This window comes from Lithobates pipiens, unplaced genomic scaffold, assembly GCF_037356315.1.
Source record: "Lithobates pipiens isolate NorthernLeopardFrog02 unplaced genomic scaffold, aLitPip1_a1.2 Scaffold_8, whole genome shotgun sequence".
Classification (NCBI taxonomy): domain Eukaryota; kingdom Metazoa; phylum Chordata; class Amphibia; order Anura; family Ranidae; genus Lithobates; species Lithobates pipiens.
In genome coordinates this window covers 480,157,311-480,183,089 of record NW_027507903.1, presented here as the reverse complement: position 1 = coordinate 480,183,089, position 25,779 = coordinate 480,157,311, and the positions used below count along the sequence as shown (strand labels likewise).

At 44.7% G+C, this 25,779-nt stretch overlaps 1 protein-coding gene across 1 annotated transcript in view; it reads left to right on the top strand.

The window, feature by feature from the left end:
- The window catches only part of LRP6 (LDL receptor related protein 6), a 146,910-nt gene that overhangs the window by 72,344 nt on the left and 48,787 nt on the right, over positions 1–25,779 (top strand). The window contains exons 7-9 of the mRNA XM_077468806.1: positions 1,259–1,430; positions 25,091–25,307; positions 25,396–25,685. Coding sequence (XP_077324932.1) covers positions 1,259–1,430; positions 25,091–25,307; positions 25,396–25,685 — 679 coding nt within the window. The remainder of the gene's footprint in view (positions 1–1,258; positions 1,431–25,090; positions 25,308–25,395; positions 25,686–25,779) is intronic.

Genomic DNA, 25,779 nt, shown 5'->3' with positions numbered 1-25,779 from the left:
AGGCAGCAAACATACCTAGGAGTGCAAACAATAGTGAAGATTATTTTAGTTGAGGTATCTTGGCAATAGTTTAAATCTGGGCATCAGGCAGCAGAGGAGATGAGTTCCCTGCAAAGAATAGAGATCTACTTAATTTTATTATTTTAGTGACAACCGCTTTTAAGTGATGCTAAACGCTGTTTTAAAAAGAAAATCCTTTTCTAAATAAGTATTCTTATTTTTAAGTGCCTTCTGTTTTATATATTTTTATATATAGATATATATATTTTTTTGTAATGCTGTTGTGATCCAACTTCCTGTTAGAGGATGGTGCTTAAGTTCTACGTTCCCCCCCCCCCCCCCCCCCCCCCCTCCACGGTTGCACTGTATAGCGACATAACCATCCTTTCTTGCTCGCTCCTGAGATGAGCTAGGGGACTATAGATTGAGACTAGTGTGCATAGAGCGATACATGTCATGCAGTGAACGTAAAAGGTGGTAGAAAAACAAACTATTTCACGAAAAATAGGTTACTGTACCGTTTTGTGTGTGGATTATTTTTGGTTTAAACTGGTATTAATCCCAAACCCAAATATGTAATATATTGCAGCTTAACGGTCATTTGATGTGGTGGCTGCATTCGTTTTTTTTTTTTCCCCTGGTGACCTGGCTGGTAATACTTCCTGCATTACTATTAGGGTGCCTATGCTCTGGATAAATGAGCACAGGGGCACCTTTGGACAGCTGCATTGTCAGTCTGGTGGGGGGGGGGTTATTTATGCACTAGGAGATGTAAATAAACTATCAATTTGAAGCCAAACTCCAGCTAACACTTTAAAAGCTTTTTTAGCAAGTGTTTTTTTTTTTTTTTTTTGGTTAGGATAAAGTTTTTACATAAAAACTGATCATTCTAAGCACTCCTGTCAGTGGTAAATAGTTTCTCTTCTCTGTAAGGGATACATCTGCAAGAGAGCTTGTTCTTTTGAAAAACAGACTTACTGGTTGGCTCACCAAATAAAAATAAGAGCGCCTAAAAAAAAAAAAGAAAACAAATGCAACCTTACCATTTAGAATTGGTAATCTGCAATATAATTCTTGATTGTGGGTTTATTACCCCTTTAAATTGGCTGGAGGACAGTATTCCACTGAGACTCAGGCATGGATATATTCACACATTGTGTATTTTTTTCAATTGATTTGGTCAATGCCCCTGTAACCATTGGAACGATTTAAACATTTCCCAAAGCAGTCGTCTTACATAACTTGTATTTTTCTACAGCTACATGTACTGGACCGACTGGGGAGAGAACCCAAAAATCGAACGTGCTGCAATGGATGGCTCCGATAGGGTGATTTTGGTGAACACCTCCCTAGGCTGGCCTAATGGTCTTGCCTTGGACTACGCAGAAGGGAAAATATACTGGGGAGATGCCAAGACAGACCAGATAGAGGTGGGTTACTTTTCAGCATGGTTTGGATTGTCTATGTGCTTGTTCACTCCAGTACCGCAGCACAGCTGTGTGAATAGAACTTTGACGTTTCACTCAAGGTTAATGTATATAATTTCAGATCCCAACAAGTGTGTGTTGATATAGAGACCGTTTGTTCTGCCCCCCGAAAAACGATTTCATTATAAATGTGGTGATGGCTCTCTTTATCTTCTAGTTGGTGCTCAAGTCCTGTGAGTGGCTGATAAGCCGTATTGGATTGTAGCCTCTATATGAGCCTACTGCTGCCTATATAGTTATCTGATGATGTGCAATCATTCATCAGTATGAAACCTTTCATTGATGGGAATGAGTGTCTGGGTCCCCAACATGACATTGTTACAGCAAAGCTGCTTTTCTCAGGTGCTTGCTGTGACTATTGTAGACCGGGCTGGGCTTGGGAAAGCTCTAAGTTGCATAAAAAATGTATTTTTGTATACATATGCACACACATTTTTTTATTATGTCACTTTTCCCCCTAAGTACAGTAATTACTCTGTTGGTTCTCTGGCAGCTTCTGAGACATCGATAAGCTGCCCGTGGTGGTTAATGGAACCCAGCAGGGGGGTTCAGAAGGAGGCCTTTGTTCCCCATTTTATCTGGCAGCCGGCAGCAGACAGAATCAGACTGTCTCTACAGCAGTGACATTAATCTCGCTCAGTTTTCTCAGAAAAGATGGCTGCCTCTCATTGTGGCACACCAGCGGGGTGTGGGAGTTGCAATTATTATAAACTGCACATCAAGACTTGCTTAACCTCCATGTCTGCCAGCCCTTGTAGCAGTGTTTATTGCAGATGGATCATCTGCTTGAATGTGTAGAGTTTCCATATTCATGTCTCATTCACATTTGTGTAAACATTTTAAACATATCTAAACGTGCACTTTTGAAAATATGCCTTCCAGATCTGTTTTCAGGCTATAGAATTTTCAAAACCTAAGTAACAAAGCCAGTAGCTGCTGGGTCTATATCCTCAAATATTTAGAGTATCAAGCCACATAGTGCTTGAAGGAAATCTTCTCAAACAGCAAACAAAAACCTTCTCTAAATACTAATACCTACTCTAATGCTCTGTGAGAATCCTGTGATGGTCTGCCAGACAATGTATGTAGGCAGTGACATAACTGTTAATATAGCGGTATAGGTGCAGCTGTGATGTCCCAGGAATCGGAGCATGACCTATTCTGTGTGAATCGTCTCACAGGTAGCGTTTAATAACTTTTTAATCGCTGTTTGGACATTTTGCACATTCAGAGGGGAGGGTTCAAAACAAGCTCATGGCTGCATTGTGGGCATACAAAAAAACGCCCCTAGGGGTCCAATAGACCCCTGATGTCTCAATAGAGAGGACCCATCACCTTCCCAGTGCTATCACACAGAGGGCTTGTGGGAAAAAAAATCTATACTTTCAACAACCAAAAAGAAAAATGTAACAAATTTTGAAAAGATTAACTAAGTTGCACTTCACACACAATTTGTAACTGTGCTTATGTGTATGGGATCGCCACAACTGTTTATCATGTTACCTGCAAACTGATGGTTTACGCCTGGTTAAAGCGGAGCTCCACCCAAAAGGGGTCCCTTGTTTGCCTCCCCCGCCCCCCCCCCTCCCTCTGCTACCACATTTGGCACCTTTCGGGGGCCACCGAAAGGTTTCATTGCCGGTTTCCCTTACAGGAAATGAGTGCAGCACCTGATAGCCGATTAAAAAATTAGCTGTGGTGAAGACACGCTGGATTCATGAACAGGAAAGAGTCCTAATTTTAAGTCGGCAACTACAGTATATATATTTTTTTTTTTCTGAAAGAGCCTTGAGCTCCGCTTTAACTGTAACCTAATCGCCTGAAAAGGCTTTTAAAGCATTGCCTATGGAGAATTTTCAGTACCGTAGTTTTATGCAGTATTGTGGTACATGCAATTTTAAGGCTCGGTTTCCAATAGTGCAACTTGTCATGCAATTTGTTACTGCAAAGCCGCATGACAAGTCGTACCCCATGATTTCCAGTGAGTACTGTTCAGATCTGTGCGACTTCAAAGTAGTCCCTGCACTACTTTGGTCCCACTTTGATGTGGCTTGAGGTCCATAGACCTCAAGAATACACTGGCATTGTTTCAAGGTGCATAAAAATCGTGCAACTTTTTCAGGTTGCAATAGCGGAAGCCTAAAGAATAAGTTCACTTTATTTAGGATGGAATATGTAAAATGTCCCTGTGGCCTCTCCCCCCTCTCTCCCCCTCTCTCTCCCCCTCTCTGTGACAGTGAGCAGGCATCTTCTCTGGGCACCAGCCCGACTGTGTCATTCATTGACAAAGTTCTTGGAATGGGAAACTACAAGTACCAACAGCCTTCACGGCTGTCTGCTTGTAGAGCTCTGTGAACTACCATGGTGCTGTTATGCAAACAAGCAGACTGATACACTGGCAAGTCTGCAGGAGTCCTGCGTGGCACCTCCATCTGCTGATCGCGGGTGCAGTGCTTTAGAAGAAATAAATGCAAATTTTTTTTTTTAATCTGCAAAAAGATGTGCATTCATTATTATTATTATTATTTTTTTTTTTTAAAGGTGAACTTATTTAAGACCTGAAATGTTTTTATGGAAAACCTTTATTTTTATATATATATTATACAAGTATTGTACAACATGAGATATTGCTACAACTATTTATTCAACAAGGCCTCTGCTTTCAGAAAATATATGTTCTGTGTGTGTGTGTGTGTGTTTGTTTTTTTTGTTTTTTTTTTTGTTTTTTTCCCATAATCAAATTTTTACTGATACTTGGTATAGTAGAAACAATTATCAGATGACTGAAAATTGTACATTGTCATGTGTTGTATATCTCAAGCAAACTGTCTGACAAACTCTGGAAGAACAGATGACAAAATAAATACATGCCAGAATGAGTAATTTTTACAATTCAGGATTTGAGCCCTGAGCCATGATATTCAGACTGGTGACTACATTGTAGACAGTAATTTCGGTACAATGTTTAGGTAGAAATAGATTTAAGCATCTGAAATGTACCAATAAGGACATAATAAAACAGGATAGAGACTAACCTGAGCTGAGGAAAATAATCCTAGAACCTACCTGACAAGTGTAACTTTATGGAATATGGGTGTGCTATAGGTGACAATCACCCTCACTGAGCCTGGGACTTATTTATATAGAGTAGTATATCCATCCCACCCTTATTTCCCCAATATTTTTCCATTGTGTCTTTAGTAGTCTGAACAGATTGTGCAGCTGCCATAATTATATTCTGAGAGTTTTTAGAAATGTTATAGCCAAAAACGCAGATTTCTTTATCGTACTTCATGGGAGACAGAGCAGCTATAACTACTGAGTTATACGCCACCTATTGGCGAATGGACACTGGTAAATCAATCAAAGAAGTCCTCACCTATATAACCCCCTCCTGCACAAGAAGTACCTCCAGTTTTTTTCACCAGTGTCTGTTAAGTAGGTGGTCACTGATGTGACATGTGCTCCTTGGAGCATATTTGGAGGTCTGGACGGTCCTATTAGGAATCGTGGACTTCGGTCGGATCCGTCCAAAAAAGCTATCCGCCAAAATGAATGGTACCTGAGCCTCATTGGGAGAAGAGAAGATTCTTTGAGGTTTTGCCTGTAATGCAGCCTTATGCCGCTGGACGCTGCTTAATGGAAACTTGTGCAGTGTTTATTCTGACCAAGGTGCTTTCCTGCAGGATGCTATACAGGTCCGGGGGAGTGGACCCCAGATTAAGGTGGACCCAGTCTCTGAAGGTCTTTTATGACAAAGCTCGTGATGGGTAAAGATTGGACTCCTCTTATGTTCAGAGTCCTGCAGCAGGAATAGTAAGTCTGCATATTTTGTAATTTCTCTTTTAACCACTTCACCCCCAGAGGATTTGGCTGGCCAAAGACCAGAGCACTTTTTGCGATTCAGCTTTTTTTTTTTTTATCGTGACTGCGACCTGATGCCGGACATATCGGACAATTTTGACACACATTTTTGTGACCATTCACATTTATACAGCGATCAGTGTGATTTACTGTGTAAATGTGACTGACAGTGAAGGGGTTAACACTAGGTGGCGCTGTAGGGCTTAAGTGCGTCCTGGGGAGGGGCTACGTATGACACGTCACTGATCACAGCTCCCGATCACAGGGAGCTGTGATCAGTGACAGTGTCACTAGGCAAAACAAGAAATGCTTTTGTACATTAGCATTTCCCCATTCTTCCTCTCCATGAGAAGATTGCGGCTATCCCCGCAGACATTGAGTCCACGGGACCCACGGTCAGGCTTGCAGCGCGCCTGGTATCCCAAGCCCTGCGAAATCATGTAATATAACGTGATTTTGCACATCGGAGCCAACCTGCTGCAGTAAAACTGCAGTGGCTGGTCTGCAACCGGTTAAAAAAAAAGAGCTGGCTGTTCTCCCAGTGGCCACTGGGGACACTGTGCTGTTTAATCATGCTGTGTACTTTTTAGTAGTGTGGGCTGCTGTTTCTCCTCCAGCCACTAGAGGGCGAAAGTCGCTCAGTATGGCCTATTTTTATATAGGCAAGAACTGGTAGGGCGGCCATGTTAAAGCCATGTGGTCCTGGGAATACCAGGTAGGGCCTCTTGGAGACCCAACACCAGCCCATGGATACTAGTGAAGTGTGAGTACTTGCTGTTGGAGAAATATGTGACCAGACAAGTCATGATTATATACTGCTTACTTACTGCTTAACCACTTGCTTACTGGGCACTTTCGACCCCCTCCCCCTCCTGCCCAGACCAATTTTCAGCTTTCATCGCTGACAAAATTTGAATGACAATTGCGTGGTCATACAACACTGTACCCAAATGAAATTTTTATCATTCCCCCCCCCACAAATAGAGCTTTATTTTGGTGGTATTTAATCACAGCTGGGGTTTTTATTTTTTGCTAAGCCAGGCATTTTCTCAGGATAGTGGAATTTGTGGAGTGTGCTCACGGAGTCGGAGCAAATATTTTCGGATGGGCTTTCAGGGTACGAAAGGGCGGTGATAGTGCAGCTAGGATACAGGGGGTCTCAGTAGATTTTTGGTAAATAACAGAAGTGTTATACATGGCCAAACTGAAAACATAAATGGACACGTTTTATACCAATGACGGGATTTTCTTGTGGGAAGGTAGGGTTCAATCATCTGATCGTTGAAATTCTGGACTGGGCCGTTTCTTCAGGAGGCTTCAATGTTGGTGTCATTATGGATGGGCGTGAGCATGTGGATATTTTGTCTGCCCCTCCACTTGACAGCCAATGGCTCTTGGTTTCCAGCAAAGACGCAGTCTCCCCTCGTCATAGCCTTTAATTGATGAGTTTTTGCAAGAAGCCCTTTCTATTTGCTTTTACTGTAACACATGCTGGGGTGTCTTTTCGGTGAAGATTGCAGAAGAGGGGGCAAGCTAGTATACATATTATCCACATAAAGATGGTATCCCTTTCCAAGGAGTGGATAAACAAGCTCCCAGACAATTTTGCCACTGGCTCCAATATATTCTGGACATTCAGGGGGATGCAGTTGGCAGTCCTTACCTTTGTTCACCCGGAAGGTGTAAATGTACCCCGTGGCTCGATCACAAAGTTTGTACAGTTTAACCCCATATCGGGCCCTTTTTCTGGGGATAAACTGATGCCCAGCCTGCCTGAGAATTTTTAGGACTGGCCGAAATTTAAATTTGTCAAAACCTGGGCCATTTCAGGGAGGCCACTGGGTGTTGTCATTATAGTGGAGGAACCACAAAATCATAAGTTATCTTGATTGTGGCATGGGGTTGGTAGGCCAACAGGAGTACACTTCTTTTCCCATATTAAAAATTAGGCCTAAGAAAATTTTGAATTCCTCTACGGTAAGTTCCCTCCACTCAAAGGGACGGCATAACTAGAGCCAGGGTTGCTTACTATGAATTAATGTGCATAAAGGTTGCACTGGGCCACAAAGGACAATAGTCTTTGGTGGAAAAAAAAAAAAAATCAAGGATGACAATCGGTGTGCGTCTGGACACCTGGCTGGGTGGTAAAAGGGGGGATATTTTGCTGCTCCGGAATTGGGGGGAAGCCACAGGAGGTTTTGAAGGGCATAGAGAAGGCTGGCATGGCCCCTATCCATTTGGGGCCGAGATGACACCCTACTGGTGCCTGACCTTTGTTGCAGTGGCACGGCTCTCGAGGTGGGATTGCCCTGCACTGTTGGTAGTAGACTGCTGCTCCATGCCAGAACACCTTCTTTTTACAGGCACATGTTACTCTTCTGATTCTGTATCAGACCCACTGCTTGTCACAGGTTCATAGGCTGAATCGGACTGAGACACGGAGAGCTCTCCGCTGCTCTCATCAGTCATGTTTAGAGGCTGGTAGGCCTCCTTGCTAGTAAAATTTTTTTTTGCCATACTGGAGGCTGGTGAGGCTGCACTGCAGAGTACTGATGTGCACTATTGAGCACTGTGGCGGCACTGTAGTGGTACAGGCATGCACTGTAGTGGCACTGCAATGGCGCAGATGAGCATTGATAAGCATTGGTGTGGCTCTGGTGGGCACAAGCGGCACTGGTGTGGCACAGGTAGTACAGATGGCACTGCTGGGCACATATATATGTGCCCATTAAACTCCTAATTAGGCACACGATAGCTCCTCTCTCCTCACGCTGCATCGGTGTGAGGAGAGAGGGGAACTCCTGATGACCCTGGTTTAAAAAAAAAAAAAAAGAATTGTCACTTTTATTCCTATTACAAGGAATGTAAACATCCCTTGTAATGGAAAAAAGCATGACAGGACCTCTTAAATATGAGTTAAGTGGTCAAAAAGACCTCACATCTAATTTTTACACTAAAATGCGATAAAAGTTGTCATTTGGAAAAATAAAAATGGCCCTTTTTAAGAGCTATTGGCGGAAGGGGCATTTTAAAGTTGCTTCCGCCTGCAATAGTATGGAGACGGGTGGGGGCCATCTTCCCCTCACTTGTCTCCATACCAAGGAAGGAGAAGGATCCGATCACCTCCACCGCTACCGATGGCTCCGATAAGAGGCAGAGGGCACCAGATAGCGGCGGGAGGGGGGCCCTCTCCTGCCGCTGATAAGTGATCGTGCAGAGAATCTGCCGCAGAGACCACTATCGTCGGAAACCGGACAGCCCGCTGAAGAAGAAAATACCAGGGTTATGGCAGCTAGCTGCTGCCATAACAAAGATATCCCACTTCAAATTTGTTAAATTTGATCCCATCTTCAAAGTGGTTAAATGTACGCTGGCAGGTTTTCATTTATACTGTGTACATATATGCTTAAACTGTATACATATGTGCTTATTCACTGTAAACTGTATACATGTGTGCTTAGTTGCCTAGGACTACATACATACTTATTTGCCTTGGGATACTTACATATGGGCTTATTGCCTTGAGCTGCATACATAAATGCATGAAGGGCAAGAATACTTGTATATCGTATTTATCGACGTATAACACACTTTTTTTCCCCCCCCTGAAAATCAGGGGCAAATCGTGGGAGCGTGTTATACACTGATCCCCGCTGTCTGTGAGGGCTGCCGACATTGACCGAGCCGAGTGTACTGTGTACTCTGCTCTGCTTGCAGTCCTGCCTCCTAGCCTTTACGTCCCGCCATTGGACCAGTGTTGTGTCCATCATAGGAGCCGGGCCAAGGGACGGGGGCGTGACTACGAGCGAAGCAGAGTACACAGTACATTCGGCTCGGCTAGGTCGGTGGCGGCGGTGTAGCGACATATTCAGCGACCCATCACAGTTTGCTACGGAAGTGACGTTCCATCGCCGCCATCTTGCTACACCCCACACTCGTGCACAATAAGGATACACTAAAAAGGGGGAAAGTGGACATGTTACACCCACCATAGTTTTTCATTTTACACGTAACAGTAACGTCGGTTTATAAAGCTGCGCTAAATTTAAAACCCCAAACATGCTGCAATTTTGGGGAAGGCTGCAGATGGACGGTGTGTAAGGCTGCAGAGATGGGCATTTAAAATGTAAGTTTTTTTTTTTTTTTTTTTTTCCTTAAACTTCCCTCCTAAAAGTTTTTTTTTCCCTTTTTAAACTTCCCTCCTATCACTCGGGGGCGTGGCCAAGATGGCAACCAGCTAGGACGTGTTTGCAGAGAGCTCCGCACCTGGCAGGCTATTTATCCGGCATTTAGGGACATATATCTATCCTCGTGGGCCGGTGAAGCGGTGGTGAGGCTCGGGGATGCGCAGGGGTAGCTCCGGTTCCCATAGGAAGAAGCACACAGCATCGGGAACCCCGCTACAGACCCGCGCGGCACGCGGCCAGGCCTACACCAACATGGCGTCTCAAACGGACCACGCTGACACGCCACCGCTGGGTGCTGATCAATTCCAAGCTCTTATGCAAGCGATCACAGGCTGCCAGACTACCCTAACCACTAAGATGGAGCAGATACAGCTCGACATGGGGCTTATCCGGCGAGATATGGATAAACACCGGGAGCGGCTTGCTGAGGCGGAGCGGAGGGTTGGAGACGTGGAAGATGTTACCCGCGACCATGATGCCTCCCTCCGTACCCTGCAGGTGCGGGTGAAGGCGCTGGAATCCAGGGCTGAGGACCACGAGAACAGGAATAGGAGGAACAACCTGAGGTTGGTGGGCCTGCCGGAGGGGTCGGAGGGCCGTGACACCGAAGCCTTTACCGAACGTTTGCTACGTACACTTCTCCCGCTCGCTGAGTTCTCTCCTCATTTTGTCGTGGAACGAGCGCATAGAATGCCGTCGGTTCGTGGCCCGCCGGGAGCCCCGCCGCGCACGTTTATTTTCCGCCTTTTGAACTTTAGAGACAGAGACCTGGTTCTTCGGGAGGCGAGGAAGGTGGGGGACCTGCGCTTTGAAAATGCTAAATTAATGCTCTTTCCTGATTATTCTGTGGAGACGCAGAGGCAACGCAGGACATTCGACCAAGTCAAGGCCCAGCTGCGCACCAAAGGTCTCAAGTACAACATGATGTTCCCCGCGAAACTCAGAGTGATTGACGGAGAATCCGTTCGTTTCTTTACCTCCCCGAGTGAGGCCTCCAGATGGATCGATTCCCTTCCCCGGCAGGGATAATTTTTGATGGTGATTACCTGACTGGGGTCCACAAGCATCACAAGTTTCGCCCAGTGGCACGCGGATCGGTTCCCCCCCCCCCCCCCCCAGCTCTGTCCCTCCATCTCTGAACTTGGAGCGCCGGTTGGAGTGCCCCTCTCCTTTCCATTAGTGGTTTTGGGCAGGGGGCGAGGAGCCGACCTGATATTCTGATGCTCCTTGGGGGGGGTCTATGGGTTCATGTTTTCATATTACTGCCTTACGGGCCTTAGGGCCTTACCCCTCCCCTAGTTTATGCCCAGGGGGGTTTGCATGATTACTTCTGGACGTGGACACACTGTACCGAGGATGCTGGACCCCGTTACTCCGAAGTTGTCGTCCAAACTTTTGGGTTTTTTTTTTTTTTTTTGTCTCCTTTTTGTTGGACGAGTTGTAACTAAGAATGGGCCCTTGGAACATTCCAAGAGAATCTTGCACTTCAATCTGAGGCGTCACTTATACTATTGTTTGTTCCCCTTTAACTTGTTTTTTTGCCTCCAGGAAGCGGCTGCGCTGGAGTCTGTCTACTCTGCGCAGGAGACTCTGTCCTAGGTGTGCTGGTTGATACGCACCGCCCCCGCGGGAGATTTCTCCTTTAAATGGGTTTAATTACGTTTGGTTTGGGTTCTCAAACACCCTGGGGCTGTTTTTCTGGGGTGTGGGGTGGGAAGGGAGGGGAGTTCTGTTTTTTTTTTCTGTTTTTTTTGTTGTTTTTTTGTTACATGCTTCCATGTTTTCTGCTATGGACAGCGCTACTATAACGAATGTACAGGGTATATCATTGCATTACTTAAGATGAGATATTTGTGCCTTGACCCTGGTCGGGCAGTCATATCCGTTGGTCCCCCCTGCCCTTCCAGGTTATGGCTCCATTGAAGATCCTCTCCTGGAACGTTAGGGGGCTTAACCAGAAGATTAAACGCTCTTGTTTTTGACTACATGAAAAAATATGCTCCGCATATCTGTATTCTTCAGGAGACGCACCTAGTGGGGGGAAGGATTATGGGTTTGAAGAGGCCCTGGGTGGGATACCACTATCATGCCACATATTCCGGCTATGCCCGGGGGGTTAGCGTTCTCATCCATAAGTCCCTTAATTTTGAGCCTCTTGATATTGTTACAGATAAGGACGGGAGATACGTGCTGGTGCACGCCACAATAGACATGATAGAGATGGTGCTGGTGGGTCTTTATATGCCTCCTCCTGCGGATCTGTCTCTACTACATAAATTGACTGCCCTGATAGCCCAATTTCAGACTGACAATGTGGTTATAGCAGGGGACTTTAATATTCCTCCTAATCCTTCTCTGGATAGGTTGACGCCTGATCGGGCCACAGACTCTCCAGTTTCTCGCTGGGCACAGGTGTTTGGGCTGGAGGATGTCTGGAGGTGGAAACACCCATCAGATCGCCGGTTTACGTGCCATTCCTCCTCCCACAACACACTCTCCCGTATTGACCTTGTTTTAGCTGGTGCCCCCATGCTTCCCAGGGTCCTTGGAATAGAGTTACTTCCTCGGGGCATCTCTGACCACTCCCCACTGTTGTGTACACTGCAAACCTCTACCCCTCAGAGGGATAGACTATGGCGATTGTCTAGGTACTGGATTGAGCATCCCACTATTGCCTTTGAGATGGGCGGTGAAATCCGGGGATTTTGGGCCTCAAACGTTGGCACGGCTTCTGGGGGGATGGTCTGGGATGCCTTCAAGGCCTATATGAGGGGGTGTTACCTCTCTTCCATTGGTCGGGAGCGCAGGAATGATAGGATCACGGTAGAGGAGGCAGAAGCCAGGGCCCAAGAACTGGAGACCCGATTCACCCTCACGGGTAACCCGCTCACGGCTCAGGATATGAAAGTAGCGTATCGAGAGGTGTTGCTGCTTAGGGTGGCTAAGACAAGCAAACGTCAACTGGCTCAGACGCAGAGGATTTTTGAACAGGGCGAAAAGACGGGGAGGTTGTTGGCCTGGATCTCTAGGGAGCAGGCCCCAATCTCCACTATCCCTCGAATACAGAATAGTGCTGGGACACTGGTGACGGATCCCCTTGCCATTAACGCTTGCTTTGCAGAGTTTTACTCCACCCTTTACTCATCTAGGGTGCAGTACTCAGCGCAGGAGTTAAGTGCTTTTTTTAGAGGGGGTGACACTCCCTGCCCTTACTTCTGAGGCCAGGGATGGCCTGGACTCCCCGATCACTCTGGCGGAGGTCCGACTTGCACTGGGGTCCATGCAGCCGGGGAAGACCCCTGGGGAGGATGGGATACCCCCGGAATTTTATAAGCACTACCTGGAGGAGGTGTCAGTTAGAATGCATGATATGCTTACCGCGTCCCTCCGGGAGGGAGATCTTCCTCCATCTATGGCACAAGCCATCATAGTGGTGATCCCTAAACCTGGGAAGGACCCCCAGCTGTGCTCGTCATACCGACCCATCTCCCTGCTCAACTCGGACGCGAAAGTGCTGACCAAAATCCTTGCCAGGCGACTGAATGAGGTTATACTTACCTTGATCCATGAGGATCAGTCTGGCTTTATGCCAGGGAAGGGGACAGATATTAATATTCGCAGGCTCTTTACTGTTTTGGCCTCGGGGGATGCAGAAGGCGGGGAGGAGGTTGTGGTCTCCCTGGACGCGGAGAAGGCCTTTGACTCCGTGGAGTGGGACTATTTGTGGGCAGTCCTCCGTAGATTTGGATTCGGTCCAGCCTTTATCTCGTGGGTCAGGGCGGTGTACAGAGCTCCCACGGCCAGAGTGCGTACGGGTGCGGTCCTCTCCCCGCTCTTTTCCCCTCCACAGGGGAACCAGGCAGGGGTGCCCCCTGTCCCCGGGGCTTTTTGCACTGGCAATTGAACCTATGGCGGCTCTCCTCCGCTCCTCTCCTGAGGTTCGGGGTATTGTCCGGGGTCCTTTGCAGGAAAAAGTTTCGTTATACGCTGATGATACCTTGTTGTATCTCAAGGACGACGGAGCCTCCCTACAGGCGGCATTGTCGCATATCGACCGGTTTGGACAGTTCTCGGGTATACGCATAAACTGGGCGAAATCAATTTTATTCCCACTACATGATGGTGCGGGTGGTTCCCGGGTGGATGGGCAACTGCAGAGGGTTTCTCAATTTAAATATCTGGGAGTGGAAATACACAGAGACTTGAAACAATTTATTACCCTTAACCTGAGTCCGGTGGTCACCCAGTTGACCCAGAGGTGTATTGGGTGGAGGTCCTTGCCGCTTTCACCAGTGGGACGGGTCAATTTAATTAAAATGTCGGTTCTTCCTCGGTTTACCTATCTCTTCCGTCAGACCCCAGTCCACATCCCGCTTAGATTCTTTAAGAAACTAGATGGCATTGTCTCGTCCTTCGTTTGGAATGGTAGGCCCCCTAGAATAGCTAAAACAACCCTCCAACGGCCCCTTGTGCGTGGCGGTCTGGCACTGCCCTGTTTTCTGAAATATTACTGGGCGGCAGTCCTAGTGACTGTCAGGTGGTGGCTCTCCGAGGGCCCAGTCAACCCTGCGTCCTCGTTGGAGGCGGCGTTGTTGGGCTCTTATGCGGAACTCAGGAACCTGATCTATAGGGGACCCCGATCTAACCCTGGGATAACTCTTCCGATGCGCACGACTCTTAAAATATGGGATCTGGTGAACAAAAGGTTGGTGGGCGCAGGGGTGTGGGCCCCGGGGACTCCCCTTTGGGGGAACCCCCGCTTGCCCCATTTTCAATCCATCCCTGATCCGATTGTTTGGGCCAGGCATGGAGTTACAACACTAGGGGACATAGTGTCTCAGGGGCAGCTACTCTCCTTCGATGCTATTAAACAGGCCAGGGACCTCCCGAACCATATGTTTTTCAGATTTCTGCAGTTGCGACACGCCTTCCGATCTCAATTCCCATCTAGAGTGACTCTGGGGGTGTCGGCGGTGGAGGAGGCGCTTGGTCCTGCGGGGGGAGGGACGCGCACACTGTCCACGATGTATGCCGCGCTGACCGTATTGGACGAGACTAGGATCTCCCATTTGTTTGAGCTCTGGCACGGTGACATTCCGTAGCTTACTGAGGAGGACTGGGAGGAGGGTTTACAGCAATACCTGACCCTGGCGATTTCTGCAAGGGATAGGTTTATACAATTGAAGTTCCTCCACCGGGTATATTTTTTTTTTTTTAAAGCCTGGCAAGGATTTACCCTGACCGATTGACTACCTGCCCCAGATGCAACGAAGATGATGCTGACTTTTTCCACATGGTGTGGTTCTGCCCTGGGGTAGGGGGATTTTGGAGGGGGGTCCTGGCCGACATTAATGCTGTGGGGGAGCTTACGATTCCACTTAGCCCGATACCTCTCCTGCTGGGTATCTGTGATTTTTTTGGATATCTCCTGGGGGAAGAAACTGTTTATTTTTTACACTACACTCTATGCGAGGAAAGCAATACTACTGCAATGGAATCAACCTCTCCCTCCTACTAAACAACTGTGGCAGTCCCTGGTGAACGCGGCTTTGCCGCTCTACAAACTCACATATCTGGGCAGGAACTGCCCTGGGAAATTTGGAAAGATTTGGGCGGCATGGGTTGAGGCGAAGCATTTGACCATTGCTTAGGCTAGGGGGAGTGGGGGGTGGGGGGGGGGGGTTCCCTTTTTTGTAATTTCTGTGGTTTTTTGTGTAGTGGGGGGAGGTCTCGGGGAGGTTTTGCATTCTATGCTGCAATGATTAGTGACTCTACACACTGTTAAGAACTGTCTGTGCTTTCTATGTGATACAATTTGATTATCTGTCTACTCAAAATATGTACGTACCCTGCTGATGCATGTCTGTTTTCTGTTTTTCTTTTGTTTGAAACATAAATAAAAATCTTTGTTAAAAAAAAAAAAAACTTCCCTCCTAAACTTGGTGCGTGTTTTTTATCTTAATCCATTCAGTAGGGGAAAGGAGATTGTCCTTAAGTACCATTTAAGGGTTCGAGTTCATCTCTATCCAATTTTTCCAGAGTCCATTGCTTCTCACCCCTGGATTCATACTTCATACAGCGTGTAGCGTAATGGCCCCACATGTAAGACCACTCTTGTGTTCTTGGGACTGGGATTCGGTCTTGGTGGTCTTTGCAGAGGCCATTTTGTTAACCAATTGGGAGACTGTTAATCCCTTATCTCAGAAAATGTCTTCTTTGGTTGCTATAACTTCACTAAGTGGAGTTTTAGAGCTGGTGGCTCTTTCATGCAAGGAGCTGCTCTTGGTCGCATATTGTAAAGTGATGTTGCGTCCTAATCATCTCGATTGCCTAGAGTGGTTTCTAGTTTTCACTTGAATCAGGACAGTGTCTGTCTTTTTAAAAAAAAAAAAAAAAAAAAAAAAAAATTTCCATTCAGCAGGAGAAAGATTGCTACCTACTCTAGAGGTAGTTCAGATGCTCAGGGTCTACTTGAGTTGTCGGCATAGATCAGGAATCCTGATTTGTGTAGCCAGGAGAGCCCAGGAAGGGCAGGCGGCATCCGGGTTGAATGTGTAGCAGTGGATCTGCCAGTTTATCAATGATGCTGAAGACCTGTTGTTCTGCATGTATTACCAGAAGGCCCCAGGAATGGACAGGCAGCATCTAAGTCGACCATTTCCGCCAAGTGGTTGTTCAGACTTATAGATTAAGGGGTAAGGCCTTTTTCCAGTAAGGGCACACTCTACCAGAAGGGCGAGTGCTTCATGGGCAGTTCATCATCAAGCATGGATGGCTTAGATTTGAAGCCTGCTCCTTGGTCTTCGGTGCATAAATTCTCACTAGGTTTTATCAAGTGAATGTTAGGACTCAGGAGGATGTTGCATTTAGACACAGTGTACTGCAGGCAGCAATATAGTTCTTGGAGAAAGAGACAAGGTGCGTCAATCTAAGTGCAGTATGTAAAAACTGTTTTAATGATGCAAAAAATAAAAGGTGCCAAGTGGCTGCTCACAAATATGAAGTGAGAGTCAAGCATGTTAGGCATATATAGAGGTCCATATTCACAGATGGAGTCCGCTGCAGAAGCACTGGAGGCATCCCAGCAAGGTCTGGAGGAGATGGCCCAGATGAAGGTACACACCAAGATGTCCTGGGTGGGCACCGTTTGATGCAGGAAGCGCAGGGGGTTCTGGGTGTAAGGCTCGATGGATCTTGCCGATGGGCCAGCCGTTCATCCTCTAGTAAACCAGGAAGTACAGCGGGCGTGAAACGCACACCAGGAGGCGCCAGAACCCCGGAGGCGGAAGGGCAAACCAGCTTGGAACGCACCTACGTGAGGCGGAAGTGCCGTATGGACGTGTCAGATGATGCGTTTCAATGCATCCACATTTTCCTCCGATCTAGTTCATTGGCAGAGGTGTCAATAATTTATAGGTTGGCGCCGGTCACTAAATAACGGCGTCGGGTAGTTAAATGGAAGTGGGACGGCCAAAGAATTTAATAACAGGGAACGATGCAGCAGCAATATAGATCTTGTTCTAATGGTGTTTCTTTGGTCATAATGGGTTCCCTCAGCTCAAAAGCATTGCTTGAGAATATCTCAGTTGGTTATCTTGGCTGCTTTGTGTCCTGTGATGTATGATAAAAAAAAAATCCTAATTTCTTTTCGACAGCTTACCTGTAAAATCCTTTTCTTTGAGTACATCACGAGGCATGGAGATCCCTCCCCTCTTGTCTGGGAAGTTTATTGCTTGCTACAAAACTGAGGTACTTCCTGTGTAGGAGGGGTTATACAGGGGAGAACTTCTTGTTTGATGTACCAGTGTCCATTCACGAATAGGCGGCGTATAACCCAGTTAGTTATGGCTGCTCTGTGTCCCGTGATGTATTCCAAGAAAAGGATTTTACCGGTAAGCTGTAGAAAAAAAAATCCTAATTTTAACGTGTGCAAAAAAAATTGCTCTAGAGGAGAACTATTTACCATGTCTCATCCTTTTTATGTTTGAACTCTTTCCTCAATTTTATGCATTGCAGCCAAAGCCACCAAATTATCATTATTTAAAGACTAATACATTTTCCTCTGGCACTGTGAAGATTTGTACTGACCATGATAGGCATATGACATGTCGTCTGGAACTGTCTGCAATGCTTAGCTGGTTTAGCAGTTTGCGTAATCTGTCAATGGGCTGTCTACAAACCCTAATGGTTTTAAATACCCAAAATTCTTCTGCTGAGGTAGCAGCTTTTTTTCCGTTTAGTCTTGGTCTTTAGTTGTTCGTTTTTTTTTTTTCGTTTGTTTCTTTTTTTCCACAGTGTATTGTTAAGGCTGATGCCCAGTGCCTTGAAAAAGTATTCACACCTTGAAATGATCCTCATTTTGTCATGTGACAGCCTTAAATGTATTTTATTTGATGGACCAACACAAAGTGGCACATAATTGTGAAGTGGAAGGAAAATTATAAGTGTTTTTTTTTTTTTTTTTTTTACAAATATCTGAAAAGTGTGGCGTGCATTTGTATTCAGCCCCATTTACTCTGATGCACCTAACTAAAATCTAGTGCAACCAATTGCCATCAAGTCACTTATTTAGTAAATAGTCCACCTGTGTGTAATTTTAAAGCGGAGTTCCAATACACAAAAAAAGTCAGCAGCTACAAATACTGCAGCTGCTGATTTTTAATAATTACACTTACCTGTCCCAGGGTCCATCGATGCGGGGGAACGAAGCCCCGCTAGTCTCCCCCTCCTCTCTGCGGCACTGGTATTGTCACTGTGGGTGCTCGGCTGTGGCTTCATATCCGGGCATGCCCTGCGCCACGAGGTGACTGGCCGGGCAATCGCCTGTGACGTGTCCCAGATGATTGCCGAGAGGGGAGAGGTGATCTCCCTTCCGGTGCCATAGGAGAAAGTGGGAGCTTTTTACTACAGGAGGCTTACCTGTAGTAAAAAGTGGTCTGTAAGGGTTAACAACCACGTTAAAGGAACAAACCAGTTTCTCTTGTGGATAGAAAGTCCCTTCCCCCATGCATTTTCTGCAGTCCCCATCCCAGGAGTGGACAATTGCTTGGACCACATGCTAAAAATGGGGGACTCTGGATGTGGACATCCTAGCCTCCAGATACAACTAGCTACCTCTGTTTATACCAAAACCAGGGATCCTCTAGTTCTGGTCTTGAATGCTCTAAGTATCCTCTGATCAGGCTAAGCTATGCCTTCCCTCCACTAAGAATTCTGCCACAACTGCTCCAGTGTACAATCCCAATGCCAAAGAAGTTAGGACACTGAAAAATCTGCAAACCCACAATCAGCTGCTGTATTAAAAAAAACCTTTATGTAAATAAGACGGGACTATATAAACGCACACACGTGCCCTTATACAGAGCTTATTATTTTCCCACAGCACGTAAAAAGAAAAAGTTGTAATGAACATTATTCAGGGAATCGCCTCTCCTTGCAGCATATAAAGATGCTAAGTAACAATTCCTGACTATAACGTGTCAACTGTGAAATGTAACGATCACAAAATCCAGTTCATTAAATATTCTGGAGTAAGCACCTTAGTTTCCAGTAAAAGTGTCTTCTTTCTTTAATTAAAAAAACTCCACCCAATATTATTGTTGTTAAACAGAATTTATATAGATTCAACAGTTTACACAGCACTTTACAAAATAAAAGGGATACAATACAGTTACAATACAATAAAATACTAGTAGTAGTAACTAGAGGATTAAGAGGGCCCTTCTCAGAAGAGTTTACAATCTAATATATAATATATTTTTCTGAAGGGATTTTTTTTGTGTGGAAGAAATGCGTGAACATTGTTTTACTGGGTGTGAGTTTCTTCACACTAGTACGCACATTAGTGAAGGAGACGCATTACTTATTTGCAGAACAAACTAAGAAAATCTTCTTTTTCTTTTTGTAATTTTGGGTATTTTTTTGTTTTTTTTTGCACAAATAAAAAATCGCATGTACGTAAGTATTCACAGCCTTTGCCATGACAATCCAAAATTGAGCTCAAGTGCTTCCTGTTTCCATTAATTATTCTGTGGTAAATTCATTTGATTGGTCATGATTTGGAAAGGCACACACCTGTCTATATATAAGGTCCCACAGTTAACAGTGCATGTCAGAGCACAAGCCAGGCCATTGGGTCCAATGAATTGTCTGTAGACTTCCGAGACAGGATTGTATTGAGGCACAGATCTGGGGAAAGATGTAGAAAAAAAACTGCAGCAATGAGCAAAGGGCCCTCCGTCTGTAAATGGAAGAAGTTTGGAACCAACACGACTTTCCCGAGGAAAAAAAGGATATCAATTTTGTGCAATTGTCAGTTGAAGGGACGCAGTGCCGTATCGCAAAAAATGGTATGGTCATTACGGGGGTAAATCCTTCCGGTGCTGAAGTGGTTAAGCAGTTTTATACTGGGATAATGCCTTCAGCTACAAGCATCATTACTGTATTGTGTTGTGTGTTTTTTTTTGTTTTTTTTTTGTTTTGTTTTTACAGACAGATTCCCATGTATGTAAAAACCATCCTAGCAGTTAATTGTCCCTCTGGTTCCTCTACAGTCTCTACCATCCCACCAGCAAGCCCAGATTGAAGCCAGTAGTTCCACTGGCTTAACATAGATCTGATTGGCCCTGATAATTTCTACGGTATATGAAACCGGAAGTGATGAGTATTTAATTACTTTTTGGTTTTGGCTGTTTACCGACCATTAGGAGCAAGAGAGCTTTGGATCAATGGCCAGCACAGTGGTGTAGTGGTTAGCACTCTCTACCTAGCTGTAAAAAGGGTCACTGGTTCAAATCCCAACCACGGCACTACCTGCCTGGAGTTTGCATGTTCTCCCTGTGCCTGCGTGGGTTTCCTCCAGGTACTCTGGTTTTCTCCCACACTCCAAAGACACGCTGGTAGGTTAATTCGCTTCGGTCTAAATTGGCCCCAGTATATAAATGTGAGTTAGGGACCTTTTAGAGTGTAAGCTCCTTCAGGGTAGGGACTGATGTGACTGTACAATGTATATGTAAAGCGCTGTGTGAATTGACGGACTTTATAAGTACCCTTTTAAATAATCATTCAAAACTTCCAAGGGCAGAGGAGAGATCAGTAAAGAGTACATGTCACTGCCTATTGCTATTACTAGGGATGTTTACTCTTCTTGTGATTAACAATAGTGTGAAAAAAAGTGGTGGCACTGTAAAAATAAAATAAAGGCGTGAGGTATCGTCGCAAGCATTAGAGGGAGATCAATAATTCTAGCACCAGAACTCCTGTATAACTCTAAACTGGTAACCTGTAAACGCTTATTTTTTATTTTATTTTTTTAACAAAAGGTCCTGTAAGCGCTTTTAACGTAAAGTAGTAAAACTGTAGTTTGTCGCCATTCCACAAGTGTGCACAATTTTAGAATTGGCCTGGTCTTAAAGTGGTTAATGACAAGGGTGTACTTTCTCTACTTTTGACATATATCTATAAAATATATAATTATTTTTTTTGATTTTTTTTTTTTGATTTACAAGGCAATTTTTATTATGCATTGTTTAAAAGAGATTTATGGGATTTTTTTTTGATTTTTATTATTTATTTATTTTTTTGGGTGAATCGTACTTGCCTAGGTAGAAGCGCCATCAGTCCCCCACTGGCTCTCGCACTGAGAACCAAGCAATCAAACACCGCCGGCACCATATGGTCGTGCTCCTTCCCGAGCCTTGACCGGATGTGTGACGTTGGCATTCTTCAGCCGGCTGTCTGCTGAAAACTGGTCACAGGAGTGCAGACTTTTGGCTGTGCTTCTCAAAGTATATCACCTTTCTCTGTAGACACTGTTTTTAAAGACCTAATGTTCTGCCTGATAGTAAACACTGTCAAGTGTTTCCATGGGATGTACTTAATTTTTCAGAAGACTGTAGTTGATCTGTTAATTCTTTTCTAATAATTTTTTATTTTCAAAACATTTGGCCTGCCCAATCTGAGAGGATTATTTCTTGGCTTCTGATATGAATTGCCAAAATCAGATTGAGGTTTGCATTGTAGTAACCTGTGTTAAATTTTTGTGCGGGGTGGTGTTTTTTCTTTTTTGTGTTTTTTTTTTTTTTTTGGACCAAGCCCCAAATTTTTAGCTCCTAAACTTGCCTCTGTGGATGGAGATTTGGTGCATAACCTAGCTAAAAAGCATCTATTGTGTTTGGTACTCGCTGTGTGTGGGCAGGGTTCTTTGGCAGCGGGAACGTGTGGGCTCTGTGTGTGTAATGGTATGTAAGCAGGATTTCAATGAAACAGTGATTTTCCAATTATGATAATTGTGTTCAGTCTCTGTGTGCTGATAACTTGGCTTGTATGTTGATGAACCCTCTGGCTGTGTATAAAATCAGTTTTGGACGGGGGAGGGTCATATATTTTCTCTTTCTTAAGCATTCACAAACATATGAGAACAAGCAATCGCCTCTTTGGTTTTGCAGTTGGATGATTAGTTTAACACGTACGATGCCGTCAGATGTCTGGCGTTCTGCAGCCGGGTAATAGGGGAGGTCCGGCATCGTTTTGCTGGTGCCTTCCTTGCCAGCTATCAGCCAGAGGATCTGGGTCGATGTGGTTGAAGCCACATGTTTCCTCTGCTTTACTTTCTCCCGCTATGCGGTTTCGCTGTGTTTAGACTTTGACCCAGAATGTGAAACTCTACACTGCTTGGCGGTTCGCAGAGCAAAAACCACCAGAGAGTAAATTTACCTTGGTTTTTAGCAGATGGAAGGAGAAAAATGTAGTTTGTCTAAAACTTAGAGTAACTCTACCTTTTGTTAAGGAAAAATCTATTTCCTCTGGATGATCACTATAGATGGAAATGATTTTAACAAAGTTTGTTGCAGATTCCTACGTTTATTTTATTTTTTGCTCTGAAGAAATAGCTGTTTGTTTGACAGTATCGTTTGGAGACTGATTCTGAATAGGAGGATCTGTTTCATTATAATTGGCTGATGCACTTTTCATTGGTGTAATGAGAATAGTTGCAATGTCTGCATCCTTTTAGAAGTAATTAACCTTTAGAGAAAACCTTACCAAGAATGAAGATTTCATTGCAGCGAGTGGCTACTCTCTTGAATCTTCGTGTAGAATTCTGGAAAAATCAGTGAGCCAATCACACGGGCAGGAAATTACTTTTTGGAGACTTGCCTCCGGGTAGCCATGTTGCATTGAATTTTACAGAAAATGACAGCAGTGCAAATTAAAATGGGTCGTTTTTAGTAGAGTATTGAATTACAGTATGATTTTTGTGGCAATTGTATACAGTATGGTGCTGTTCTAAAGCAGAAAGATTTTTATCTTAATGCAGTCTATGCAGCAGCCCCCCCTCATCTTGAGCCAGTCATGTTGCACGTGAAACTAGGCTGTCCAGGACTTTCCCTCCTGTTTGGTTAAGACATACAGCAGACGCCATTAGCCGCTGCTATCAATCAAAGTCAGCGCACCAACGAGGAGATAGATGGTGCAGGCCCGAGCCATTGCTCTATGTCTAAATGGACACACAGAGCAGCAGCTCAGGTGCCCCCAAAGCAAGCTGCTTCCTGGGGGGGGGGGGGGCGCACTTGACAGGAGGGAGGGGCCAGGAGCATCAGTGAGGCACAGAAGATTAGCATCTGGTCTGCTCTGTGTAAAACCACTGCACAGAGTAGATAAGTATGACATGCTTGTTTTAAAGAAAAAGACTCACTTTAATTCCTCCGCTATGTTTTTCCAACAAAAGTGCAGTTATAACCTCAACTGCGGTTGTTCTCACCCAGTGTGATGAGATTGACTTAAAAAAGAACGTCAATGTGTACTTTACAGTAAGCGATCTAAAGTTAATTTTCTTAACATTTTGCACAGAGCAGAGGATTAGACCCCTGACAGGGTGTGTTTGTTTTTTTTTGTTTTTTTAAAAGCCTAGGGTCACACTAATGCAGTGTGAGTTGCCTTTTGCAGTGCAATTTCATGGAGCAGCTCCGATTCCAATGCGTCTTAAATGTGATTTGGATACAATCAGTCCCTCTCTCACATAGACCAGAGATGGGAGTAACCAAGCAAAAACTTGCAGAAAACGTACTGGAATTGTGTTTTCTTAGGACACATGAGCGATCTGCGTGCAATTTTTCATTCAAGTCTGGCTATGAATCGCACTAAAGTCATGCAGGACCATTTTTAAAATGGCTTCAGAATCGCACTGCATATATATATATATATATATATATATATATATATATAATGAACAGTCTCTATAGAAACATGTTGTTTCACTAGTCATGATTCCATGCGTTCTGGAACACACAAAAATAAATTTCATCGGTGAAAACCATAGCTAAATTTTTGTGTCACTGATGGGTGCATTTCATCTTTTTGTCTTGATGAATACTGTCAGTAGTGAAAGTAAAGGAACAATCTAATTGTAGAGATCTTCAGGGTTCTTTTAAAAGGTTTGTTTTTATAACTGCTCCCATTGCTGTTTGAACGCCTATTCCAACTACCATGTGAAAGGAAGATGCTGATACTTGCCTATACTAAGGTCCCTCTCACCCAGTCACTTGAATGGCTCCCAGCGATGGGAGAGGAAAGGGATCTGACAATGGATGCCTTATGGGTGATGTCACAGACCCAGACATTTCGGGCATTGTTGGAGATCTCATTTCTCCCCTGAGTCTTGCCACTGTGGAGACCATGTGACTGGACTGGAGTGCACCGAGGTAAGTATAAGAATCATCTTCTTTTTTTACGGGGTAGTTAAAATAAGTGTTAGAAGGGGATGGGGGCAATTTTGGGCTTAGTTATAGACTGAAATTCCACTTTGAGTCATGATGTACTTCATTTTGTTTTTTGTTTTGTTTTTCCCTGTTTGGGTTTTAACACTAATATTTTTTGGAAGTACTGCTGCTTTGTGTTTTAAAGCTGTTATTTAGCCAGCTGTCTTCAGTTGAGGCAAACATATTGTGAAAGTGGTGTACTGTGTGATGTTATGACTTCTGTGTCCCCAAAAATGGCTAGCAGGCTGCTTAGAAGGACCTGTGCTTTCTATGTGGAACCAGCAGTCTTTCTGCAGAGGCCTGGCAGGCCCCTTGATTTTTCAAAGCTAGAGCTTTTCAGTCAGCAAGGGGCATGCTCTTTGTGTGTCTGACTCCGCTGGAAGGGTGTTTTGGACCTCTGCAAAGAGACCACTGCTTCCACACAGAGCAAGGGTCATTTTCTGCAGTATTATAGCATGTAGAAGGCTTTTCTACCCGAGCTCTGGTTGCTTTCCAAATAAAACTTATTGTAAGGCTTTATTCACCTTTTTTGTTTAAATCATAAATATATTCAAACTCTAAATTGATTTGCGCCTTTAATGGCAGCCACATTTTTAAAGAGATGTTTCTTTTAGGCAAACTTCAGCTTCTTGATGAAATGGTTATATGCTGTGTAACATTTCTCTTATGTCTGTCTTTGTCTTAACTGTTCATTAAAAACCCTAAATATACTCTATATACATTAAGGTTTCATGGCTCTTGAGTTCCTTTCCCAGGCATGTTTGTATAATTATCGTTGTTTTTATTGATTTTTCAGGTCATGAATATGGATGGCAGCGGACGCAAGGTACTGGTGGAGGACAAGCTGCCACACATCTTTGGCTTCACACTTTTGGGGGATTACGTCTATTGGACTGACTGGCAAAGGCGCAGTATTGAGAGAGTCCACAAACACACGAGCGAGCGTGAGGTGATCATTGACCAGCTGCCTGACTTGATGGGTTTAAAGGCCACAAACATTCATAAGCTATCAGGTAAGCTGCTTGTGTGCAATGGTTCAAGTAATCTTTTGATTTACGGGAATACACAGCAAATATTGAATTTTATTTTATTTTTTTAAAGGTACTAATGCCTGTGCTGACAGCAATGGTGGCTGCAGCCACCTGTGCCTGTATCGACCCCAGGGACCACGCTGTGCATGTCCCATAGGACTTGAGCTGATCAATGATATGAGGACTTGTATTGTACCAGAGGCATTTCTTTTGTTCTCCCGCCGGGCTGACATCCGCCGCATATCACTAGAGACCAACAATAACAATGTAGCCATTCCACTGACTGGTGTGAAGGAAGCCTCCGCTCTTGATTTTGATGTGACCGATAACCGTATCTACTGGACAGACATCAGTTTAAAGGTGTGTGCTTATCTGACATTCCACATGCGTTGGCAGTGTGTTGCCTACATGGTATTGCCAATATAAAATACATTTAGTAACGCTTTAACTGTTA